At 46.8% G+C, this 19638-nt stretch overlaps 7 protein-coding genes across 7 annotated transcripts; 5 read left to right on the top strand and 2 right to left on the bottom strand.

Moving 5' to 3' along the window:
* Positions 1-219: 219 nt before the first annotated feature.
* On the top strand, positions 220-4798 carry ONS95_013803 (uncharacterized protein; the record flags this gene model as incomplete). Its single annotated transcript, XM_058507450.1, has 7 exons — positions 220-228; positions 300-749; positions 825-884; positions 960-1265; positions 1363-1525; positions 1606-1638; positions 1695-4798. 7 exons carry the CDS (start codon positions 220-222, stop codon positions 4796-4798), a joined length of 4125 nt encoding a protein of 1374 aa, XP_058356619.1.
* A 1532-nt stretch (positions 4799-6330) lies between these two features.
* SSO2 (Plasma membrane t-SNARE, secretory vesicle fusion) lies at positions 6331-7769 on the top strand (the record flags this gene model as incomplete). The annotated part of the gene is made up of 4 exons (XM_058507449.1): positions 6331-6344; positions 6465-6610; positions 6675-7439; positions 7510-7769. The coding sequence occupies 4 exons, from the start codon at positions 6331-6333 to the stop codon at positions 7767-7769; spliced, it is 1185 nt and encodes a 394-aa protein (XP_058356618.1).
* Positions 7770-8898: 1129 nt separating this feature from the next.
* ONS95_013801 (uncharacterized protein) lies at positions 8899-10194 on the top strand (the record flags this gene model as incomplete). Its single annotated transcript, XM_058507448.1, has 1 exon — positions 8899-10194. Exon 1 carries the CDS (start codon positions 9034-9036, stop codon positions 10192-10194), a length of 1161 nt encoding a protein of 386 aa, XP_058356617.1. The 5' UTR covers positions 8899-9033.
* A 382-nt stretch (positions 10195-10576) lies between these two features.
* Positions 10577-12134, bottom strand: ONS95_013800 (uncharacterized protein; the record flags this gene model as incomplete). The annotated part of the gene is made up of 5 exons (XM_058507447.1): positions 10577-10724; positions 10811-11016; positions 11073-11626; positions 11680-12012; positions 12068-12134. The coding sequence occupies 5 exons, from the start codon at positions 12132-12134 to the stop codon at positions 10577-10579; spliced, it is 1308 nt and encodes a 435-aa protein (XP_058356616.1).
* Positions 12135-13458: 1324 nt separating this feature from the next.
* ONS95_013799 (uncharacterized protein) lies at positions 13459-14429 on the top strand (the record flags this gene model as incomplete). Its single annotated transcript, XM_058507446.1, has 2 exons — positions 13459-13747; positions 13798-14429. 2 exons carry the CDS (start codon positions 13459-13461, stop codon positions 14427-14429), a joined length of 921 nt encoding a protein of 306 aa, XP_058356615.1.
* A 479-nt stretch (positions 14430-14908) lies between these two features.
* ONS95_013798 (uncharacterized protein) lies at positions 14909-16093 on the bottom strand (the record flags this gene model as incomplete). The annotated part of the gene is made up of 5 exons (XM_058507445.1): positions 14909-15286; positions 15358-15461; positions 15514-15604; positions 15666-15800; positions 15847-16093. 5 exons carry the CDS (start codon positions 16091-16093, stop codon positions 15033-15035), a joined length of 831 nt encoding a protein of 276 aa, XP_058356614.1. The 3' UTR covers positions 14909-15032.
* Positions 16094-17366: 1273 nt separating this feature from the next.
* Positions 17367-19199, top strand: ONS95_013797 (uncharacterized protein; the record flags this gene model as incomplete). The annotated part of the gene is made up of 7 exons (XM_058507444.1): positions 17367-17438; positions 17486-17578; positions 17632-17701; positions 17758-18159; positions 18203-18374; positions 18426-18539; positions 18599-19199. 7 exons carry the CDS (start codon positions 17367-17369, stop codon positions 19197-19199), a joined length of 1524 nt encoding a protein of 507 aa, XP_058356613.1.
* Positions 19200-19638: the final 439 nt, after the last annotated feature.

The raw sequence follows: 19638 nt of genomic DNA, 5'->3' as shown, positions 1-19638 counted from the left end.
GAATTGGACGCTGCCTTCTTTTGGTGGTGAAATAATTATCTGTTTGTCTCTTTTCCGTCAATTATTTTTATTATTTTTATTTTTGATCTCTGCGCATTTTCTGTTTGTATTTTGTTGACATTCTTGCCTCGGTCTCGTTTGAGTCGTGTATACCTTTGATTTGATTGTCGCCAATTCCTGATATCAAACTTGATTGTTGTATTGAGTTGTTGTATAAGTATGAAAATTGTAAGTATCTTTCATTAATAAATCAGTTTTAAGACCGATCAAGGTCTCGTACTGATCGTTTTTGCCTCAAGATATCGCTCTCCAGATTTTGGCGGAGAAACCCTCAAACAACCTCAACTTCCAGTTCTTCCCCACCTCTCCCCAAACAAATAATTCCACCAGAACGACAAGTGATTACCACAGCTGTGATACTCAAGAGTACGAAACCAGAGAGAGAAAATAAATATGGTCTCCTACCCCTCCACATCCCCAATCCCACCATTACTCCGCCATCCGAGCGTCAATATCCCGTTGACATAATCGCCATCCACGGAATAACAGGAGACGCATACTCAACATGGACGGACAAAAAATCCTCATATTTCTGGCTACAGGATTCATTGCCGAAAAAGTTTCCAGGAGCGAGGATATACAGCTTTGGGTATAGAGCGAATGTGGTGTTCTCACTCGAAACCGGGGACTTTGAAAGTTTCGCCAGAGATTTGCTCGAAGAGATTCATGGAACGAGGTTGAGCAAAGAGGTAAGTCACACCCAAGATCTATAAACAACGGCATATTCTGCCGCGTTTATGACGTAATACTGACAGGAAGACCAGGAGCAACGACGCCCACTCATTTTTATCTGTCATAGCATGGGTGGAATCGTTGTGAAGAAAGTCAGTCACGCATCCATTTTCTAAAAATTTCAACTTCTTCTGTGAAACATATCACTTACCAAGTTCCTATCCTAGGCTCTCAACGTCTGTCAAATCGAACGTCGATACAAACACATTCTTCTCGCTGTACCCTCCATCCTCTTCCTCTCCACGCCGCACGGGGGATCCAACCCGGCCGACTTGCTAGCTGTCATAGCACAAGTTGCAACTATTCCCCTCGCATCTCGCTGGATGGGAAGGACACGACACGAGCTAATATCAGCGCTTGGGAGGAACTCAAAAGACTTGTATTCAATCTCCAAGGAGTTCCGACATCATGCGAAATGTTTGAAAATATTTTCGTTCATTGAGCAGACCAGCACTCCGCCATTACGTGAATTGGTACGTAGAACCCTTAGGTGCGAAACGCCATTGCATCTGAGAGCAAAGCTTACGCAAGTCATGTTGTCGAGCGACAAGACTGACTTGAAAATTGTAGATAGTGGATGAAATTCGTGGAACCATGCTGGTTGATACGGAAAACGTCGTATTTATGCCAGGGTGCGACCACCGAACTGTTTGCCGTTTCGAAAGTGAAAAGAGCCAAGGATACCAGAAGGTGTCCAGCAAGTTACGGGAGGTTGTAGAGGAAGCTACCACAAGTCAGTTTTACAGCATAAAATGCCATTCTTTGTCGCCTTCCTTGCCCAACTGGTCCGCATCTGACAAATTTTGGTGACAGAACTTGAAAACGAGATCCAACTTGAAGATATCCGTAAGAGTTTCTTACTTTTAATACGATTGTAGAACAGAAAAGACTGACTTGAGAAGCTTGCCTACATTCCCTCGCTTTCCCATCAATGCACGATCGCCTGCATGCGACATCAGCTGCGCAGCCCTTGACCTGTACCTGGCTTCTTTCACACCCCTCGTTCCAAGCCTGGTCTAAATCTCCGACATCCGGCAATTCCGCCGTTACTACGAGACTCCTTTGGATCAAAGGCCATCCCGGAACCGGAAAGTCAACTTTAATGGCCTTCCTCTACAACCACATTGGTGCTTGCTATCCTCGAGATATCCGTCTCTCTTTCTTCCTTCACGGCAATGGAACATTTCTTCAGAAGTCCCAGCTGGGTATGCTGCGATCCTTGCTACATCAGCTCTACAAATGGTCACCGGCCGCTCGCAGTGTGATATTCAGCGCGTATGACGAGAAGGTAAAAGAGTTTGGCGAATACGGACGGAATTGGGAATGGCAAGTGGCCGAGCTGCGGCAACTGCTATCCGCAGTCTTGTGCTTGAGACCTTTGAGAGGGGAGGAGATGGTCATTTTTGTTGATGCGTTGGATGAGGTTGCTGATCAAGGCGACCCGCTGGTAGCGGGCGAGCTGGTAGGCTTCTTCCATGAGTTGAACGACAGCATTGTAGCTGCGGGAGGCACGACCAAAATATGCATCTCATGTCGACACTATCCTACCGTTGCTGTGAACCAAGGACTGGTGATCAATGTCGAAGAGTGGAATGAGAGGGGTCTGGCCAGATATGTTGCTTACCAGTTGAAAGTGGCCATTGAGGGTTGGCATTTGGAAGATGAAGGTGAGAGGCTAGCCCTAGAAAGAGCAATCGTCAAGAAAGCCGAGGGAGTTTTTCTTTGGGCAAGTCTGCGGGTGCCGAAGATTGTGAAAAGTCTCAATGATGGCATGTGTTCATTGGCGAGTGCGCCTAGACTGCTGGAGGATGAATCAAACGAACTCTTTGCGCAGTACGAACAGATTTTATCAAACGATATCCCAGAGCCTCTCAGGGCGAAAGCGTCCCAGTTAATGCAATGGCTATGCTTAGCCGAGCGGCCACTGACCATTGCAGAATTGCGTGTTGCTTTGGCTTGTAATGAGAAGAGTCTAGTATCTTCTCAAAAGGCACTTGAGAACACTCCGGATTTTGTGGACTCGGATGACAGGATGATAAGATTAGCAAAGAGTCTGTCCGGAGGATTGGCTGAGGTGAGGGGTAATACTGTTCAACTCTTCCATCAAACAGTTAAAGAGTTTATGCGCAGCAAAGGGTTGAGAAACCTTTTGACACCAGCAAGCAATGATCTTTCCGATGTACAGATCATTGGTGTCTGTGAAGACAACCTGTCCAGATCATGTCTTGCGTATCTGGGGTTTGAAGATGTCATTGAAAGGGCGGCAGAAGCCACCGAAGGCATTGAAAAGGAGTTTACATTTCTTCAATATGCTACCGAATATTGGATTTTACACTCGGAAAAGGCAGAAAGACATGGACAAAAGCAAGAATACATCGTTGAAAGATTCGAGTCACATCCAATTATATTCGACACCTGGAAACACCTCTACCACACCATTGGCCAGAAAGATTGGAGGAGAAAGAGACCGTATCGAGATGCTGACTTGTTATTTTTTGCAGCGAGCTTCAATCTCCAAACAGTTGTTTATCTGCTCCTGAAAAGTGATGCCAGCCTAGCCACATTGACAGATGAGACCGGCGATACGCCGCTTCACTATGCTGCCCGAGAAGGCCACGAGCAAATGGTGTGGATGCTAGTCGACTTGCATGCAAATATTGAGGCGAAGAGCATTAGATTGAGCACCCCGTTAGAGGTAGCCGCTGCAAATGGACATGAGCAGGTCGTCAGATTCCTTTTGGAAGAAGGAGCGGACATCAATACGTCGACTGGCTCAACCGGGACAGCCCTGCATGCAGCGGCGGCGAAAGGAAATCTGCGGCTAGTAGCCTTCCTACTCAGCAATGGAGCAGAAATCAACGCTCAAGGAAGTCGTATTGGAACTGCTCTTCATGAGGCGGTTTATTGGGGCCATGAAGAAGTTGCGAGGCTTTTGATCGACAATGGTGCAGAAATCGATATCCACGCCGGCACCTACGGATCTGCACTGCAGGCAGCAACACAAGCATCGGGTTCAGGTGACAATTGCGAACGTATTGTCAAGTTATTGTTGGATGAAGGAGCCGATGTCAATGACCAGTGTGGCGAATTCGGTAATGCTTTGCAGGCAGCAGCGACCACGCACAACCAGAGCGTAGTCCAGCTCCTCCTCTCAGAAGGTGCAAACATAAATGCCAAAGGCGGCAAATATTGGACTGCTTTGCAAGGTGCGGCTGCCATGGGGAGCGAAGATAATGTGCAACTATTGCTGAATAACGGAGCTGATACTAATATTCAAGGAGGGGACTTCGGAACTGCACTGCATGCAGCACCGCCAAATCAGGAGAAAGTCAGAATGATCTTGGAAAAGGGAGGTAAGATCGACCTAAGAGGGAGATACGGGAACGTTCTTCAGGCGGCAGCATTCAGCGGGAATGAAGAGCTTGTGAGGCTGTTCTTGAAACTTGGCGCAAATATTCATGAAGAGGGCGGGGTATATGGCCACGTCCTCCAGGCTGCTGTTCCACTATGCAGTGAGAGATGCATCCGGTATTTGTTAGACAAAGGTGCGAGTATAACAGTTCAAGGAGGGGAGTATGGTAGTGCCTTGCGAGCGGCAATCACTTGGAGAAGAGTGCCTATCGTCAAGGAACTGTTACGGAGAGGAGCAAACCCAAATGAGGTGAAAGGAGACCGTGGCACAACTGCGCTGTATCTCGCAGTGACCAAGGGACACGCCAATATCGTGGAGTTACTGCTTGACCACGGAGCTGATGTCAAAATGAAGAGCGGATGGTCTGGGACTGAGACTGCGCTAGATGCTGCTATCCGCCATCGGGAAAAAGATATCGTGGAGCTGCTGTTGGACAGAGGCGCAGTGTCTGATGCTGCAGGGGAGATATTTGAAGAAGCAATGAAAAGTGCAGCAGGTGATGTAGCTATCACGAGGCTTCTGGTTGTAAAGGGTAGGAAACTAAAGGCCGAGAAGGCGAGAACGGATCAGCAACTTGAGCTAGTAAAGTCGTAGATCCAAGTGCCGAATCATAGACGCTACCTAGATATAAGTGAGGATGTGGAAACATGTTTGAGACTAATTGTCTTCATTGATTCTCAGTATCAGTCCTTCAACTCTGTGGCATACACCCCAGAGGAGAAAAGTAAAGTAGCTTCCATTTGGGCCTGGGTTGAGATTGTCACATGACTTTGTTGACTTCCGTTGTGATGCACAAGGTAGTGGACTAGACAGACTGAGCCGGGATGAGATTCAAGCATAAGAACTATTGGGACTTTGATGAGATGTACTGGTGCAGAGCTTGAAGGTTTATCCTGTATGACCTTGCATCTGCAATTCGATGCGAAAGGGCAGCGGGAGGCACCAAGATCAGGTGAAGTATCACATGATTAGTCACAATTTCAATCATCCATCTCTCTTCGGATCATGCCTGGACCTCCCAATGAGCATCCCACACATGAACAAAGATTGAGTCAGGCTTCCACGAAGCATGCTTTGCAATGCCCCTCTTTGCAATCGATAGTAATTCCCGGCAACAGCTTTTCCCGCCTGAGGTTGAACTGCGCCTCCAAACGCACACGAATGGATGGCAATTGCGTTGCCTGGCGGGCTGAAGTCTGTCACTCTCTCCAACCGAGCGGCTCTTGATCGTATAACGTAACTGTTGTCGGCATATCGGTGCCATGTGAAAGGACATGTAAAAACGTGTGAGAAGTTTGGACATATAAAGGTGACAGACATCAAGGACCGGGGACTGCAGAAATGGTTGAACAGCAAACGCCATGTATCAGTCAAAATATCGACACTCTCAGTCCTCCTTGAGGCTCTTTCCGCAAGATTTCAAATGCAACGTAGCGAACTGCATCACTTAGCTTTCGTATCGAGACTTTGCGTGCTGTACGAGCTTTTGCTGAAGTAAACAGTGGTGTGGGGAGCTCGGTCAGATCCAAAAATACATTTATTTGCCTCTCTCTTCACGTCTGCCGCCACCACACGACGTTCAAGGCGCTGACTCTCTGCCACACAAATTGCTGCCGATCTACTGGATTGCACTCAATCTGTGGCTAAGCCGAGTTGCATCGGGCGTTCCTGGCGCCGAGCCCCTTAGCCCAGACACAAACTGTCTGGTCCGGTCCTTTTCAAGACAGGGACACTGCTGGAACACCAGTTTCTCCTGACCAGACAAATACCACTCCTCCCCCTTCAACAACCATAGTTTCCCATAGAATACTCGCAATTCTGATATACTTTCTGCAATCCGCAAGCAACCATTCATCTATCCGTCGCCGACATCGATTCCGCACTTGCAAGAACAGGGCAATAAGATTGCTTCTGCCGCGGATCATAAAACAAGACCGTTAAGGGGGCCAACCTTGTCAGGATGAATGTATGTTTCAACCTCTTCTCCTCGTGTTTTGCATCGGCCGTGCTTCACCTGCTTCTCTCTTCCTTTCCATGACCGACAGTCTTCATTCGCGCAAAAGCAAATTCGAAGATACTCCCGACACAATTCAAGTTCCTCTGGTAGAAACTTCATACTAATAATCATGTCACAGAACGGGTCAGTCCTTCTTCCAACCTCGAGCGCTTCCGACACGGTCGCACGACGATTCCGACGAGTCGTGCCATACGTAAAACACAACATTGTCTCGAACGATGGTACTAACATTGAGTGAAATAGATACGGACGAGGCGGTGCGAACCCATATGACCAGAGAGGGGGTCAATCACCACAATACCAACAACCTGCATATGGTGCTGCACCATCGCCACAATATGGAAGCCAACAGTACGCTGCACCAGCAATGGGAAGAGACGAATATGCTGGTTAGTCGACGGCTCTCTACAGATTATGAAAGGGTGAGCATGCGACTAATTGCCAGCTGAATAGGCCAAAATGTTGAAATGGAGCCTCTCGCACAGAATGGCTCTCAGTTTGGGCGACAAGCAGACCCTAATGCAATTCTCAACTCCTGCCGCGACATTGATAGAGGCATCCAAGAAGTCAAGTCTGCCATCAACGCCCTTCGCGGCCCACAGCAACGAGCTTTGGACGAGCCAGGTGCGAATTCGAGCAAGGAGCTGGACTATGCAACGTCTGAGATTATGGCCATGTTTCGTAACATGACAGGCAAAGTAAAGGACATTAAGCAAAAGCCGGAATCAGGATCTCCTAGAAACGCTCCCCAGGTTGGGAAAGTCGATCGCGATCTCAAGAGGACGAGAGAAGATTACCTTCAGATGGACGCTGAGTTCAACAGAAAAGTGAAAGACCAAGCAGCACGCCAATACAGAATCGTCCGACCAGATGCCACTGAGCAAGAAGTTCGACAAGCTGTTGAGGATCCAAACCAACAGATGTTCTCACAAGCACTCATGCAGAGCGATCGCAGAGGTCAATCCAGAGCTGTTCTTTCTGCCGTTCAGGACCGAAATGCTGCCATCAAGAAGATCGAGAGCCAAATGATTGAACTCGCGGAGATGTTCCAGGATATGGACAACTTGGTCGTTCAACAAGAGGCAGCAGTCGTCAACATCGAGATGAAAGGAGAGGAGGTTGTTGATAACATGGACAAAGGAAACGAGCAAATCGGAACTGCCATTCAAAGTGCCAGGAACACAAGGAAGTGGAAGTGGTGGTGCTTGGGTATCTGTGGTATGTACCCTCTTGCTTCACTACATTCTGAAATTCCCCGTTTCGAAACATTGCTGACCTAATTAAATAGTCCTTATCATCATAATCATCGTCGTCGTGATCCTCATCTACAAGTTCGTCATCCAAAACCCCGGTACCACTACCAACAACAACACAACCACAAAGCGATTCACCCTTTCCGACAGCATCCCCTTCGAGAAACTCACCAGTGTACACCGAGTCATCTCAGGCCAGCCCTGGGCAAATGGTGCAGTTGTAGCAGGAAAGCCTTTCACTCCTTCCGACGACGTCGTCACAAACCTGAAGAAATTCCGCCGATTCGCTGCATGATCGCTTAATATATAACCAGTGACGAGTTCCGAAGTGGGTGCTGGGCACATGAATACATATAAATACTTGCTTTTCCGTCTCGTCTCGTCTCGTCTCGTCTCGTTTCAAGTGCGTTGTCCGAAAAATCGCTTTCCTGTATCTCGAAGATCATCACATCACATCCGATGGAAGGATGAAATTGGCTCATCTGCGAGCATTTGCATGGCGTTCATTGCTGCTGTCGTTTGAATCCTGGTCTTGGTCCTCTTTTCGGATCAAGTGGCCTGCTGCTGTTCAGGCCGCCTTCTGAGGACAAGTCCAGGATTTTTCCTTTGTTTTCGGAATCAGAAATTCCTGTATGAGTATATACCATCGAGCCGCTCGCTTTCTTTGCTTTTGTGTTTTTCCGAATGAGAAGAGAGAAGCCTATGATGGAGTCTTGGGAGCTTTGAGATTTTGAGAGAGAAGTGGAGGAACGAGGAGGGGCAATGATAGGTGCATGCTTAGCTAGTGATTGGTGATTCGTTTCTGAGATGATGAGAAGAATAGTGGAAAGCTGGGAATCACAGACGCAAGGAGAAAGAGAAAGCATGAGAGAAATTGTTAGATATTAGATAGGCACGTTTAATCCGATGTTCGTTTCTTGTTTGAATAGTGCTCTCTCTCCCCTTTGACAGTGCCTTCAGCATCACTGGTTTAAGTATATATATTGGATCCAGTGAGTAGAACCAACTGGGATTCTCCAGAAACTTAACCAACCCATCCAGCGAAGACAAGAAAACAAACAGGGAACATCAAATCTTCTTGAACTTGATCCTCATATGTCAAGGTTTATACCTTCACTGAGCTTGTGAGGTAGCTAGCTACTGGCTACCAAACAGCCCCGCCTTTTCTTAAGAGCTGTATGGCATCTAAGGTCTTCGGGCAGTAGGTCATAAGAATGAATACTACGAATAGTCGAGATTAATCTTCGTTCATATGGATGTCTGAGAATGTTCTCAATCACACACTAGGCGGTCGCAAGGGGTGACTAAGCATGAAGCGCTAAGATAAGACCCCAGACATCTCTTATCGAGAGCCGGGCCGTGAGCCAACCTCGAAAAGGTCCAGGCCAGCCTTGCCGTCAGGTCCTCAACACTCACTCCATCAACTGGACTTCACCTCCATCCAATCTTCAACCACTCATACCTGTTGACCTGCCCATCAAAAATTACATAGAATTACATCTTTACTTTGAATACAAGCTCTTATACTCTGCCAACGGGCCACGATAATACAACACACAATGTCCGCATCAATACCAATGTCTCCACCACCAGGCAAAGACCCGCCGGCTACCTCATCATCTACAAACCCAGATGCGAAAGCAGCTAGCGAAAAAGAAAACAAATCCCCTTCAGCTGGCCGTAAATCCTCTACATCCGCAAATGTGGACGTAGACTCGAAAGCTATGCCACCACCCCCCGTTCCCTCCACGAAACCCCGACCTTTAATAACAACACAACATCCCTCCTCTTCCAATATCCCCTTCTCACCCTTTCTCACACAGTCCACGAGCCAAAATACCGCGCTACAAGACCAATCTCATACCTCGAATTCACAATCCCAAGAAGCAGGACAAGAACAGGATAAAGATAGAGAGCGAGAACGTCCACCGTTCACACCCTTCTTCACACTAGTCAACGATCTTAGTGGCGGAGAGCAGAACACATATCATCCTTCACAAGTGCACTACCTATTTGCAGATGACGATGTTAGCGAAGTCCTGACAGGAGCCTTACTTCGCTGCATGGACCAAGGGGCGGATCAAGATCTCGCAGATGAGGAAGAAGACGAGCAGGACGATGGCGAAGACGCCACGAGCAGTAGCAGCAGTGCCACATTCCGGCGTGACGGGACTAGGATACAAAGTGAGCGATCTAAGGCCAAACAGAAGAAGAAGGATCAAGTTGCGAAAGGCAGGCTGAAAGACAGGAATACTGGACGGGAAGAAAGGGTTATCATCGTTGATGTTAATGAATCTGGGGATGTTATCACTGGTGTTAGCAGTCTGTCTCCTTCGTGGCAGGTTCTGAATGCGGAGATTGGGAAGGCGCCAACCTGGGATAAGGATGGAGCGGAGAATGAAGGTGGGAGGGGGGAGCTCGTTGGTGGCTTGATGCTGAAGATTGAGGGTGTGGGCTTGGATTTTGGTGAACCTCCCAGTAACAGCGGCGGCGGAGGAGGGATTGGCCTGGGAGCGCCTAGTGGTGGGAGTAAAGGCAAAGGGAAAGAGAAGGATAGAGAGCGGGAGGGCGGTGGTGAAAATCAGAGCGGGACTGCGAGTGCAGTGGGTGATGAAGAAATGCAGATCTTGCTGGAAGCCTTCGATAGGAGGATGGGTATGCTGAGACGCATTGTACAGAGAGGGAGCAGAGAAAATCTAGCAGATGTGGAGAGGAGCTGACTTAGAAATATTTTGGTTCTACGTCTAACACTTCACATTTCTCATCTTCAAGCATACATCACTCAAACAGGCACTTTCTTGTCTCCGCTTCTCTCGGATAACAGACTATTTGCAACGCATCCACGAGTCTTATGACGGGGACATAAAGTGAGCAGATGATCACAGTTGGAAAACGAGTTACTCTTGTTCGCGAGAATAATTCATATCCATTGCCGTTTGGCACTGTCTTTACATGTTCATGTTGAGCTACAAGAATGAGAATGAAGTACTGTGTTCCGGACAGAAGACCTCTACTGTTAAGGATTTCAGCTCATGCACAGTACGCAGTACAAGTAAGAAAGACATTCGATGCAAGTTTGTTGCACTGCTGACGACAATTCCCTCAGTTCTCCCGCACCACAGGAGTGTAGCAGACCCGGAGAGGTGGCGGTCTCCACAAGCCAAGCAATCGTGCATCTCGTTTGAAATCTATATCATTCGCAGATCCGAACTTCCAGTCAAAGTTCCACGCCAGTTTGGCCAATATCAAGCTTCAAGAAAGACATCAGTCCAGCTCTCTAAACCGGTTCACAAGCTCTGATAGTCAGGGAAGATAGGTGGAGAGCAAAAGACTTACCGGATCTCTTGATACGCAAGATGTGAGCCGATACACCACCTGGGTCCAAGTGAGAATGGCTTAGATGCTTCATGGACATCTCGAGCAAATCGAGCATCATACAATGGATGATCGGAGTTTAGCCACCGTTCAGGGTGAAACTCATCTGGCAAGTAAAAGTAGGTCGGATCTTTTGCTGTAGCATGTGCTGCTGTTGAGATGACTGTCTACGAGAAGATGTCAGCCAGGACTTTACAAACATGGGGGAAATTAGCGAACTCACCCCTTTGGGCACCCAGTGACCATCAATCTCAGCTCCTGGGCACACCCTAGGAAGCCCAAACGGAGCCGGTGGAAAGATCCTCAGTCCTTCTTCTATGACTGCATTCATGTACACGAGCTTTTTCACATTCTCTCCATCAATCTCATCATCACTACTGTACGCCTGACGAACCTCTGTCGTCATGATATTTAGCTTCTCGCTGTTCGAGAGCAGGTAATAACTCGTAGCAGACAGGAACGTAGCGGCAGTCTCGGAGCCAGCAGCTACAAGAGTCGAGCCCTGAGCAGCCAGAAAGTCAACAGTGGTGTTGTGACCTTTCTCGCCTAGCAAATGCGCGAAGAGATCCACTCGGCCCAAAGTCTTGTCGTTCAGTCGCTTGGTGGCCATCGCTCTGGCCATTGCGATGTATTGCTCTCTCGACCGTCTACTCTTCTCGTTGACGAGCAGCTTTTTGAGGCTCCAGACAACCGAAGGGTGCTGTCGCCTCATGGTGTATCCCAAGGCGACTTGGAATCCTGAGTTCGACAGGACGTCTACCCAGACGTGACTGTTGCCTAGAATCATCAGATTGCTTGTCTGCGCAGAGAAATATATTGGCAACACATACCTTGTTCAACGACTCTCAGCGACTGTCCGAACGCGAGCTCCATGATGATATCAAAGGTAGTCCAGAGGAACCACTTTGGTACGATCATCCCTTCAGGAGACGATCCGTGCCTTCGAACTTGGGTAATAAGCTGGTCGACGTACTTGATGACCAGCGGCATTTGAGATTTCAGTGCTGGAGCGCTGAATCCAGTGGAGAGAACCTTGCGGTCTTCATAGTGTTTGATGGGGTCGCATTCCATGCCGATCGATGGCCCTATGTCACTTTGGCGATAGAAAGTCGCGTATTTGATGAATTGATGGTTTGAGTTGATATCGAAGTTGGAATATATGTCTTCACAAACAAGAATCAGACTGGGTACTGGAAGACTTTGAGATTTAATTCTTACCTCTGAGTGATCTGACTCCAGAGAAGCTCAGATCATTTGGAGCAATGCGTATGACGTTGCCTGTCATGATTTCTTAGTACTCCGAGACCCATGGTCATTCATTCACGTACCATATTTGGCGTGTGCTTGTTCGATTTCCTGTGGCCAAAAACCACTTATCCTATGCTACCATTAATTTGGTTCGGCTTGCACAATACCCCCGGGTTTCAATCCAACGGAATTGACATCCATTCCAGGGCGATACATACCATCTTGAGCACAGCCAGAAGTCTGAGATAGCTGCTGATTTGGGGCCTGGAAATTTGGAAAGTGGATGCAAGTATAGTCTGTAGATGACAACAGATAGTACATATGTGATCGACTAGTCACGCATGAGTATAGTTCTTTCGTATGCTTGGCTCTCGAATGGACTTCATTGAACAGATTCATACCAAGCATATCAGAGAAGTTGGCCATGCCCACCATGGAAGCATTGCTAGAATTGGAATCATTTTGCTTGATGAACAGGTGGCTGCGAAGGCTCTGGAATCACTGATGTTGAAACTCTGGACTAACTACTGGTATGGCAAATTGGTCGAAGTGAGAAGTGAGGAGTGAACCAACGTGGCTTGTAACTCTCGAGACACTGCGTTGAGATGTGCCGTCTCCTCATATGGCAAGTTTCCCCATCTTGTCTAGACGGCATCGAAACCTCACTCACAGCTCACAACTACCGAGTCCTTGCGGTCGATAAAGCAGCAACAGAGTTAAACATCTGCATGAGTCAGAATTTGTATGTTATCCAGGTTTTCCCTCAACTTTATTTCTCAAGAGAATGAGTTTCACATATAATATATTGTCGATCGAGATCAGGCAGATCGAAATGCAACTGTTTCATGGATGACGGGCAGTCTTCCTGGCTTCTGCTTATACTCAAAGTAACACCAGGATACCTGCATATGGCGAAATTTAGCTAAATTCCTGGGGGATCCGCCTTGGTGCAGATAAATCAGGTCCCTGTAAAAGTATCGACTTCCGCTTCCTGGCGAAAGGAAACAGTAGGAAATTCCGACGATTCTCGCTACCAACGAAACTCTGTGCGAAGTCTCGCTCAAGGCAACGTAAATTACCTTTTTCAACCAACATGAGAAAAGGGAAATATTGTAACTCTACTTGCAGATTGATTCACCGCCACTTCTGACTTTCCAAGCTACGTCAGCCACATTGGTGCTCCCAGGTGTCTTCGGATGGCACATGATACAATGATGGCACAGACACAAACAAACACTCTCTACCCGAAGAGATTCGCTTGAGTTGACCTCGCCAGTTCCCCAGCGATATCATTTTGAGCATCACAATTTTTCACCGAATATCGTACTCCTTCAAGCTTCAACTAAAGCGACTAAGCCATCATGTCACCTCTTCTCTCCAACAAGGGATTCTTTTCGAAAACTCCAGCGCTCCAGAAACACAAGTACGAAGCATGTGTGAACAGTGATACCGAATCGAACGGCATGACCGAAGAAACACTATTATGGAATCCGGATCAATTCAAGTCGAAGGGCATTTCTTTTGCCACATGGATTCTCATAACTGCAAATGTTCTTCTCTTCGCTTTCTCTGGAACCGCACTATTGCACGCTTACCAGCGTGATGAGAAAACACATATGAACGCAGACCTGAGGAAGATCTCTGCTTATTGTAAGTTTCATAATTCTTCACTTTTGAGCAAAAGCTAAGTGTCATCGAAGCTCCTCTCTTGGACGCCATGGAGTTCCCAATGACAAGAAAAATGAGCTTCGCTCAATACGGCGATGGCGGTCCAACCATCTGGCGAGCCCCACCGAGCCCAGAGGTCGACGAAGCCTGGGACGAAATGGTCATCGAAGATCTCTGGCCAGTCACACTAAAAGACATCGAGAAGATGTGGAAAGACCATACAGTCATAGCCAAGCTACCAGCCGAGTACGGTGATGATGCCTATGTGGCTAAGGCTGCCGTATTCCATAACATCCACTGCCTCAACAGTCTCCGCAAAGCCATCCACAAGGACTACTACTTCCCAGACGGTGATCCCGACGCTTTGTACCAGCTCCATACCTCCCACTGCATTCAAGTCCTTCTGGAGAATCTGATGTGTAGACCAAATCCGTCTGTGTATATGTACCGATGGATGGAGGAGTTTGACGTTCCAGTTCCTGATACGAATATTTGGAATCAGTGTTGGGATTTTGAGTCTGTCATGGAGCAGTATAGGATGCTGTCCCTGTCGAATATTACTGAGTTTGATATTGTGAAGCCGGCGAATGGGCCGTTTGCTCCTTCACCAGAGGTTGTCGTTGAGACTCTTGAAAAGGCGAACGAGACATTCGGTGAGGCTTAAGTTAAAGAGAGAGCTCCCGCCAAATGACGGCTTGTTTCTGAGCGAAAGATGTGGCAGTAAGATATGGTTTTGGTTTCCTGGTTGTCTCGGGTTTGGGCATTCTCACCTGGCAGTAGTTACTTTACAACTTCGCTCATTCAGTTAGCCCTTTATGACAATAAAATCTGATTTGGTTTGAAAATATTCTCTTGAGCCGAGAAACTATGTACTTGAGACCATGGGATGAGACTTCCCATAGCCACCCGTTAGTATGGAACCGATTTCCTGTTGGCTATTCCCCTTGTACGTGGAGCTACTCTGGCATACTTATGAGGCTCACAGTTGACGATGATTATAGATGTTTAGCATAGTAGATGTATCATTGAGGGGGGTGTATGTCTAGTTTATGGATTCTATTTTGATATGCTGCAAATCAAGGAAAGACTACTTCTTCGCTTTGTATTTCCCACAGTGTGTTCTGGTTTGAAGACTCACAAAACGTTGGAAGTATTTAATTCAAAGCTATGGACGCTATGTTGCTACCTAAGATCTAAACTTGAGTCCACAACCCCAAAATTGTCTCTTCATCAGTATTTGGTCGCGAATTCTTCTCGGTTCTCCACTTTAGCCATCGTTGAAATAAGGCCCCCGGACGCATGTTCCCCGAGGGGATGTTGTCTGGTCCGGCCCGCCTGAGAAATCAAGAGTGTGACAGCTAGCCAACGGTCTTGCTAATTCATCAATCTTTTCATAGTTGCGACAAGTGTGTGGTTCATCCTGAAGCACGAGCTTGCCTGCTCCTTCGTCCCAGCCGTATCTCATGGGTGTTAAATCCGCATAACACATCACGACTTGACGGAGATAGTTCACACAATGATCTAATATGTCATTAGTAAACTTCGGAAGCCAGAGATGATCAGCTTCCTTGCCGAGAGTTGACTTGACATACCAAGATGATATTGAATCGGTGGATCAGGAGGCCCATCATACGTGTCCCAGTGCACAGCTTCACGCAAGAAGTTAAGACAATGCAACTGATGCCACATTGAGACCCTGTATGGATTTAGTAAGTGAGACGGGAGATGAGTGAGATAGGGAGGCTCACCCAGAGAACCAGTATCCTGTATCTTCCCACTTCCAAGTCGTATTTCTCAGCTCCGCGCCCGCCTCATCGTCAGTGAAATCCAAATTCGCAGCTAACTCTGTGTCAAATTCTTTTCTCATTCTTCGTGAGTTCAATCAAGCTAGTTGAATTACAATGTAGAAGTCTGTTCCATGCTTGGTCAATCTCGGGTGTCCGCGTCCCAACGAATTCCCGGTGCGTATCTTCCTCGCCGCTCATCAGGAAGTGGAACGTTTTCACTTCGAGCTCAAGCGCTGGGAACATATGACCTGAAAACAATTCAGTGCTGCTTAAGTAAGGGAACGATGCTATTACTCAGTTCGGTTTTAAACCCTCGTTCAAATGAACCCATATCTGTGCCATGCTCGTGGATGAGCAGACCGATGCAAATAAATGCTAGGACTACAGTAGTGATCCTATGCAAGGCTGTAAAATAGGATTGCCACTCCTTTCTTTGTTTTGGTGCAATATAGCCTGGAAGAATAAATGGCTCAGCTTCTGAGCTGTCCGAGTTTCTGCCTGCTGTGGGCGAAGTAAGATTGTCTTTGTAAGAGCCAAACATTCTGTGATCCAATTTTGCAGAGAAAACTGTTTGGGTCAATCTTCGATATCAACAACAGACAGTTCGTGATTTTAGCAGGTAGAAAAGGCATAGGGTCTTGGAAACGTCAACTCCCAAAGACAAGTCTAGTTGGTGCAAATGGAGATATCGGTCATCCGTCCTCGTCCAGAAGGGAAGTTTCTCTTTCACGCACCTCGTCAGTGTCGTCCTTGCTTTGAATTAGAGTTCGGATATGACGACCCTGTAGCTGCCAAGGGCACACTTGCTTGCATATACTCTCACGTTGCTTTGCGTAGGGGCTAATTGCCACAAGCTGAGAACAAGAGTACCTACACGGATACGAGGGTGCCGGAAAGTTGCGGAGACTGAGATGTGGAAGAAATTCTGGGCAAAAATGGCGGAACTGCTCGCAAGGATTGTTTCCCGGTGCATGCAGCACCCTCTACAAGGGGTTACTTACATACACCGTTTTTCTGCACAGCGTTGGGTTTTGTTTCAGCAAACTTTGGTCAAATCCTACTGCTTAGACTGAGTAGTTTAAGGTAGAAACCCTATAGACGAAAGAATTCACAGATAAGCGAATGACCGATTTTGTTGTTGATATTCCCGGGACGGGATCGCAGACAACAGGAAAGCAAACTCGAGTCAGCAAAGCTAATTCTAAACCATATCATATATTGACTCCGGAACTTGTTTTTGACTTTCCTACGTATAATACTCTCTACGAGACAACACACAGGCACAGGGCTGCCATATCGAAGGTGCATGTATGCCTTGATTGACATGTGGTTGAACTGTGAATGCTCGATTTTCTGATCCATGCTAAGACAGACATGATCATGGTTTGCATTCGCTCACGATACGAAATAACATACCATGACTATTGTCATATCCTAAATTACGTTTCACGTCGATAAGCAAGACTCTATTCCTTGTAATGTTTGTACGTCATCAATGGTCTTTCTCCAGCGCACAATATCTTCAGTTGAAACATAACACTCAGAAAGAGATGTGCCTAATTTTGTCAAATTTACCAATTATTGTATTGCTTGTCAAGTCTGTCAACATACCTCTTGAATCTTTCTTGGGAGAGAATTGTTGTGTTCAGCTCAACCATTTGATTCCGACAAACAAGGACATCCTCGTTCCTCACGCTTACTAAGGTGTACGTTGAGTCTTGAGGTCACTGGGGGTCCCATTTATAGACGCGGTCCAACAATCCAATAGATTGGTCGTTTCAATCGCAAATCAGTCTTTAAGGATAGACGTCGACATGATGGATCTGTATCTGTCAAATCATTTGGCTTCAGATCTCATTGAATCTGCTTGGCTACCCGTCAAATTTGTGAGATGAATTCCCCACCACAATTTCTGAAGACTAATATATTTAAGCTTGGTGCTGCAACTCTAGTTCTTTGCATTTTCAACTACTACTTCCACCCGGCATCACATGTACCTGGACCATTCATTGCTGCCATCTCCCCTGTAAGTGTGACAGGCGATCATAAATAAAACAAGCTGATGATTATATTACATAGCTCTGGTTGATGAGGGCTGTATACCGTAAGCACTTGAATCTGGATATCCAAAAGCTTCATTCACAATATGGTATGCTGCATATGATTCATTTCATCGTCGCGTTCGTGTCTAAATTACATATCAAGGCCCATATGTGAGAATATCACCAAACGAGATATCTTTTGCCACCATTGAAGCACAGAACACGATCCATGATCCAGGTCCAGGAGTTAAAGGTCATTTTTCTAAGTCCGGAACCTTGGAGTCCATGCTAGGCAGTGTCGTTTGGTCTGGCACACATAACGTGCTTACCACAACGGATAAGACCGCGCACAAGAGATTACGGAATGCTCTGCTACCAGCTTTTACGTCTAAAGCACTTTTCGAACAGGAAGGCATACAGCAGAGACATTTGCAAGAGCTGATTTCAAGTCTCCGTGATACCACGTCCAAGCAGCCTGTGAACCTTACAGAGTGCTTATCAAAGCTGATCTGGGACATCATCGGGGACCTCTCTTTTGGAGAACCTCTAGTTGAAAACCAAAAAGGTGCGAAGAAACTCATGTATGAGAGCCTTACTAATGTTACAAGAACGCTTCGATTCCTTAAAGATCATGTTTTGCCAGCTTTCCCCGCTGTTTGAGGCGCTTCAATATCTTACAAGAGTTCCTTGTGTTGGGGTATTCGTTCGCTTCGCAGTTGCACTGATTCCTCATGTATTCCAGATGCCAAGGGACATTTTGCCTTCTACGGCGCTCAGGAAGTAAGTGGACTCCACATATTGCGAGCGATTTGCCTGACAGTATGACTTTAGGTGTATGGATCGACATGACAACCGTGCGGATTTCCTTACCGCAATCATGAACTCTAAAGACAATGGTGTTTTGTTGACAGATGCCGAGATGAAGAGCAATTCTTCCCTACTTGTGTGAGTATATGACTTCGAAGCCTACAAATTGGTACGAATTGGATCTGATCACCTGATAGAATGGTTGGATACGACACCACGGCGACGACCTTGTCTGCGATATTCTACTTCCTTCTCAGAGACCCTATGCGAATGCAAATGTTGAAAACTGAACTCAGAAGTAGCTTCTCACATGAAGACGAAATCACCGGAAACCGACTTTTGCCTCTCCGTTTTCTCAATGGATGCATCCAGGAAAGTCTTCGACTCCTGCCTCCTGCCAACGGCAAGGGAACAAACAGGACATCGCCTGGTGCTATGATTGACGGCGTATATGTGCCTGCAGGTATCAATGTGTCAGCTGATATGTACACAATTCAGAGATCTCCACAGTATTGGGCTGAGCCAGAAGAGTTTCGTCCCGAGCGCTGGTTTGATCATGGCCCGGGGTCAGTTTTTGAGCACGACGTCAGATCGTGCCACCGGCCATTTCTACTTGGCCCTCGGGTCTGCTTGGGAAAAGAGGTCGCAATGCAGTCCATCAGACTTATTGTTGCTAAACTGATTTTCTCTTTCGACTTGGTGTCGGCTAGCAAGAAAGATTTGACTTGGGAAAAGGAAGTAGAGTCTACTTACTTGTGGATTCGTTTTGAGATTTTCGCAAAATTTCATGGTATATGATTGTGGGGTTTCAGGGAAAGCAGCTTCGAGGATTTATGAGCGTGGCTCATTCAACCACAAAGAAGCTGTTCATATGACTTGAGACTGTCTAGTCTCGACTGTCTCGGTATGGTAGAGCACAAATTGATTGTAACATCATAAGATTGCCAGAGGAAAAATGCATAGAGAATGATTCCTGAATATTTGATGACCCAGTTTCCGAGATTTAAATTGCATCATGTAGAGACAAATGTGTCAGAAAGGGAAAAGTAGGCCTGACAGTGAAACAACGAGACCACCAGCTCTTGCGTGCTTGAGATTGCCGGCAACACCCCTGTGCTTCGCATACGGCAGGACTGATCACAATTGGCAAGGGCCATCTATCAATTTGAACAAATTTTTTAAAAGAACTCTATATAAAATGTCAAAGACTGACACAGAGCTGACGTCAGAATAAAAA

Source organism: Cadophora gregata, assembly GCF_030347475.1.
Source record: "Cadophora gregata isolate MNR1 chromosome Unknown scaffold_8, whole genome shotgun sequence".
NCBI lineage: Eukaryota > Fungi > Ascomycota > Leotiomycetes > Helotiales > Ploettnerulaceae > Cadophora > Cadophora gregata.
Note: the sequence above shows the minus strand (reverse complement) of the source record. Positions and strands in the feature narration are given on the sequence as shown.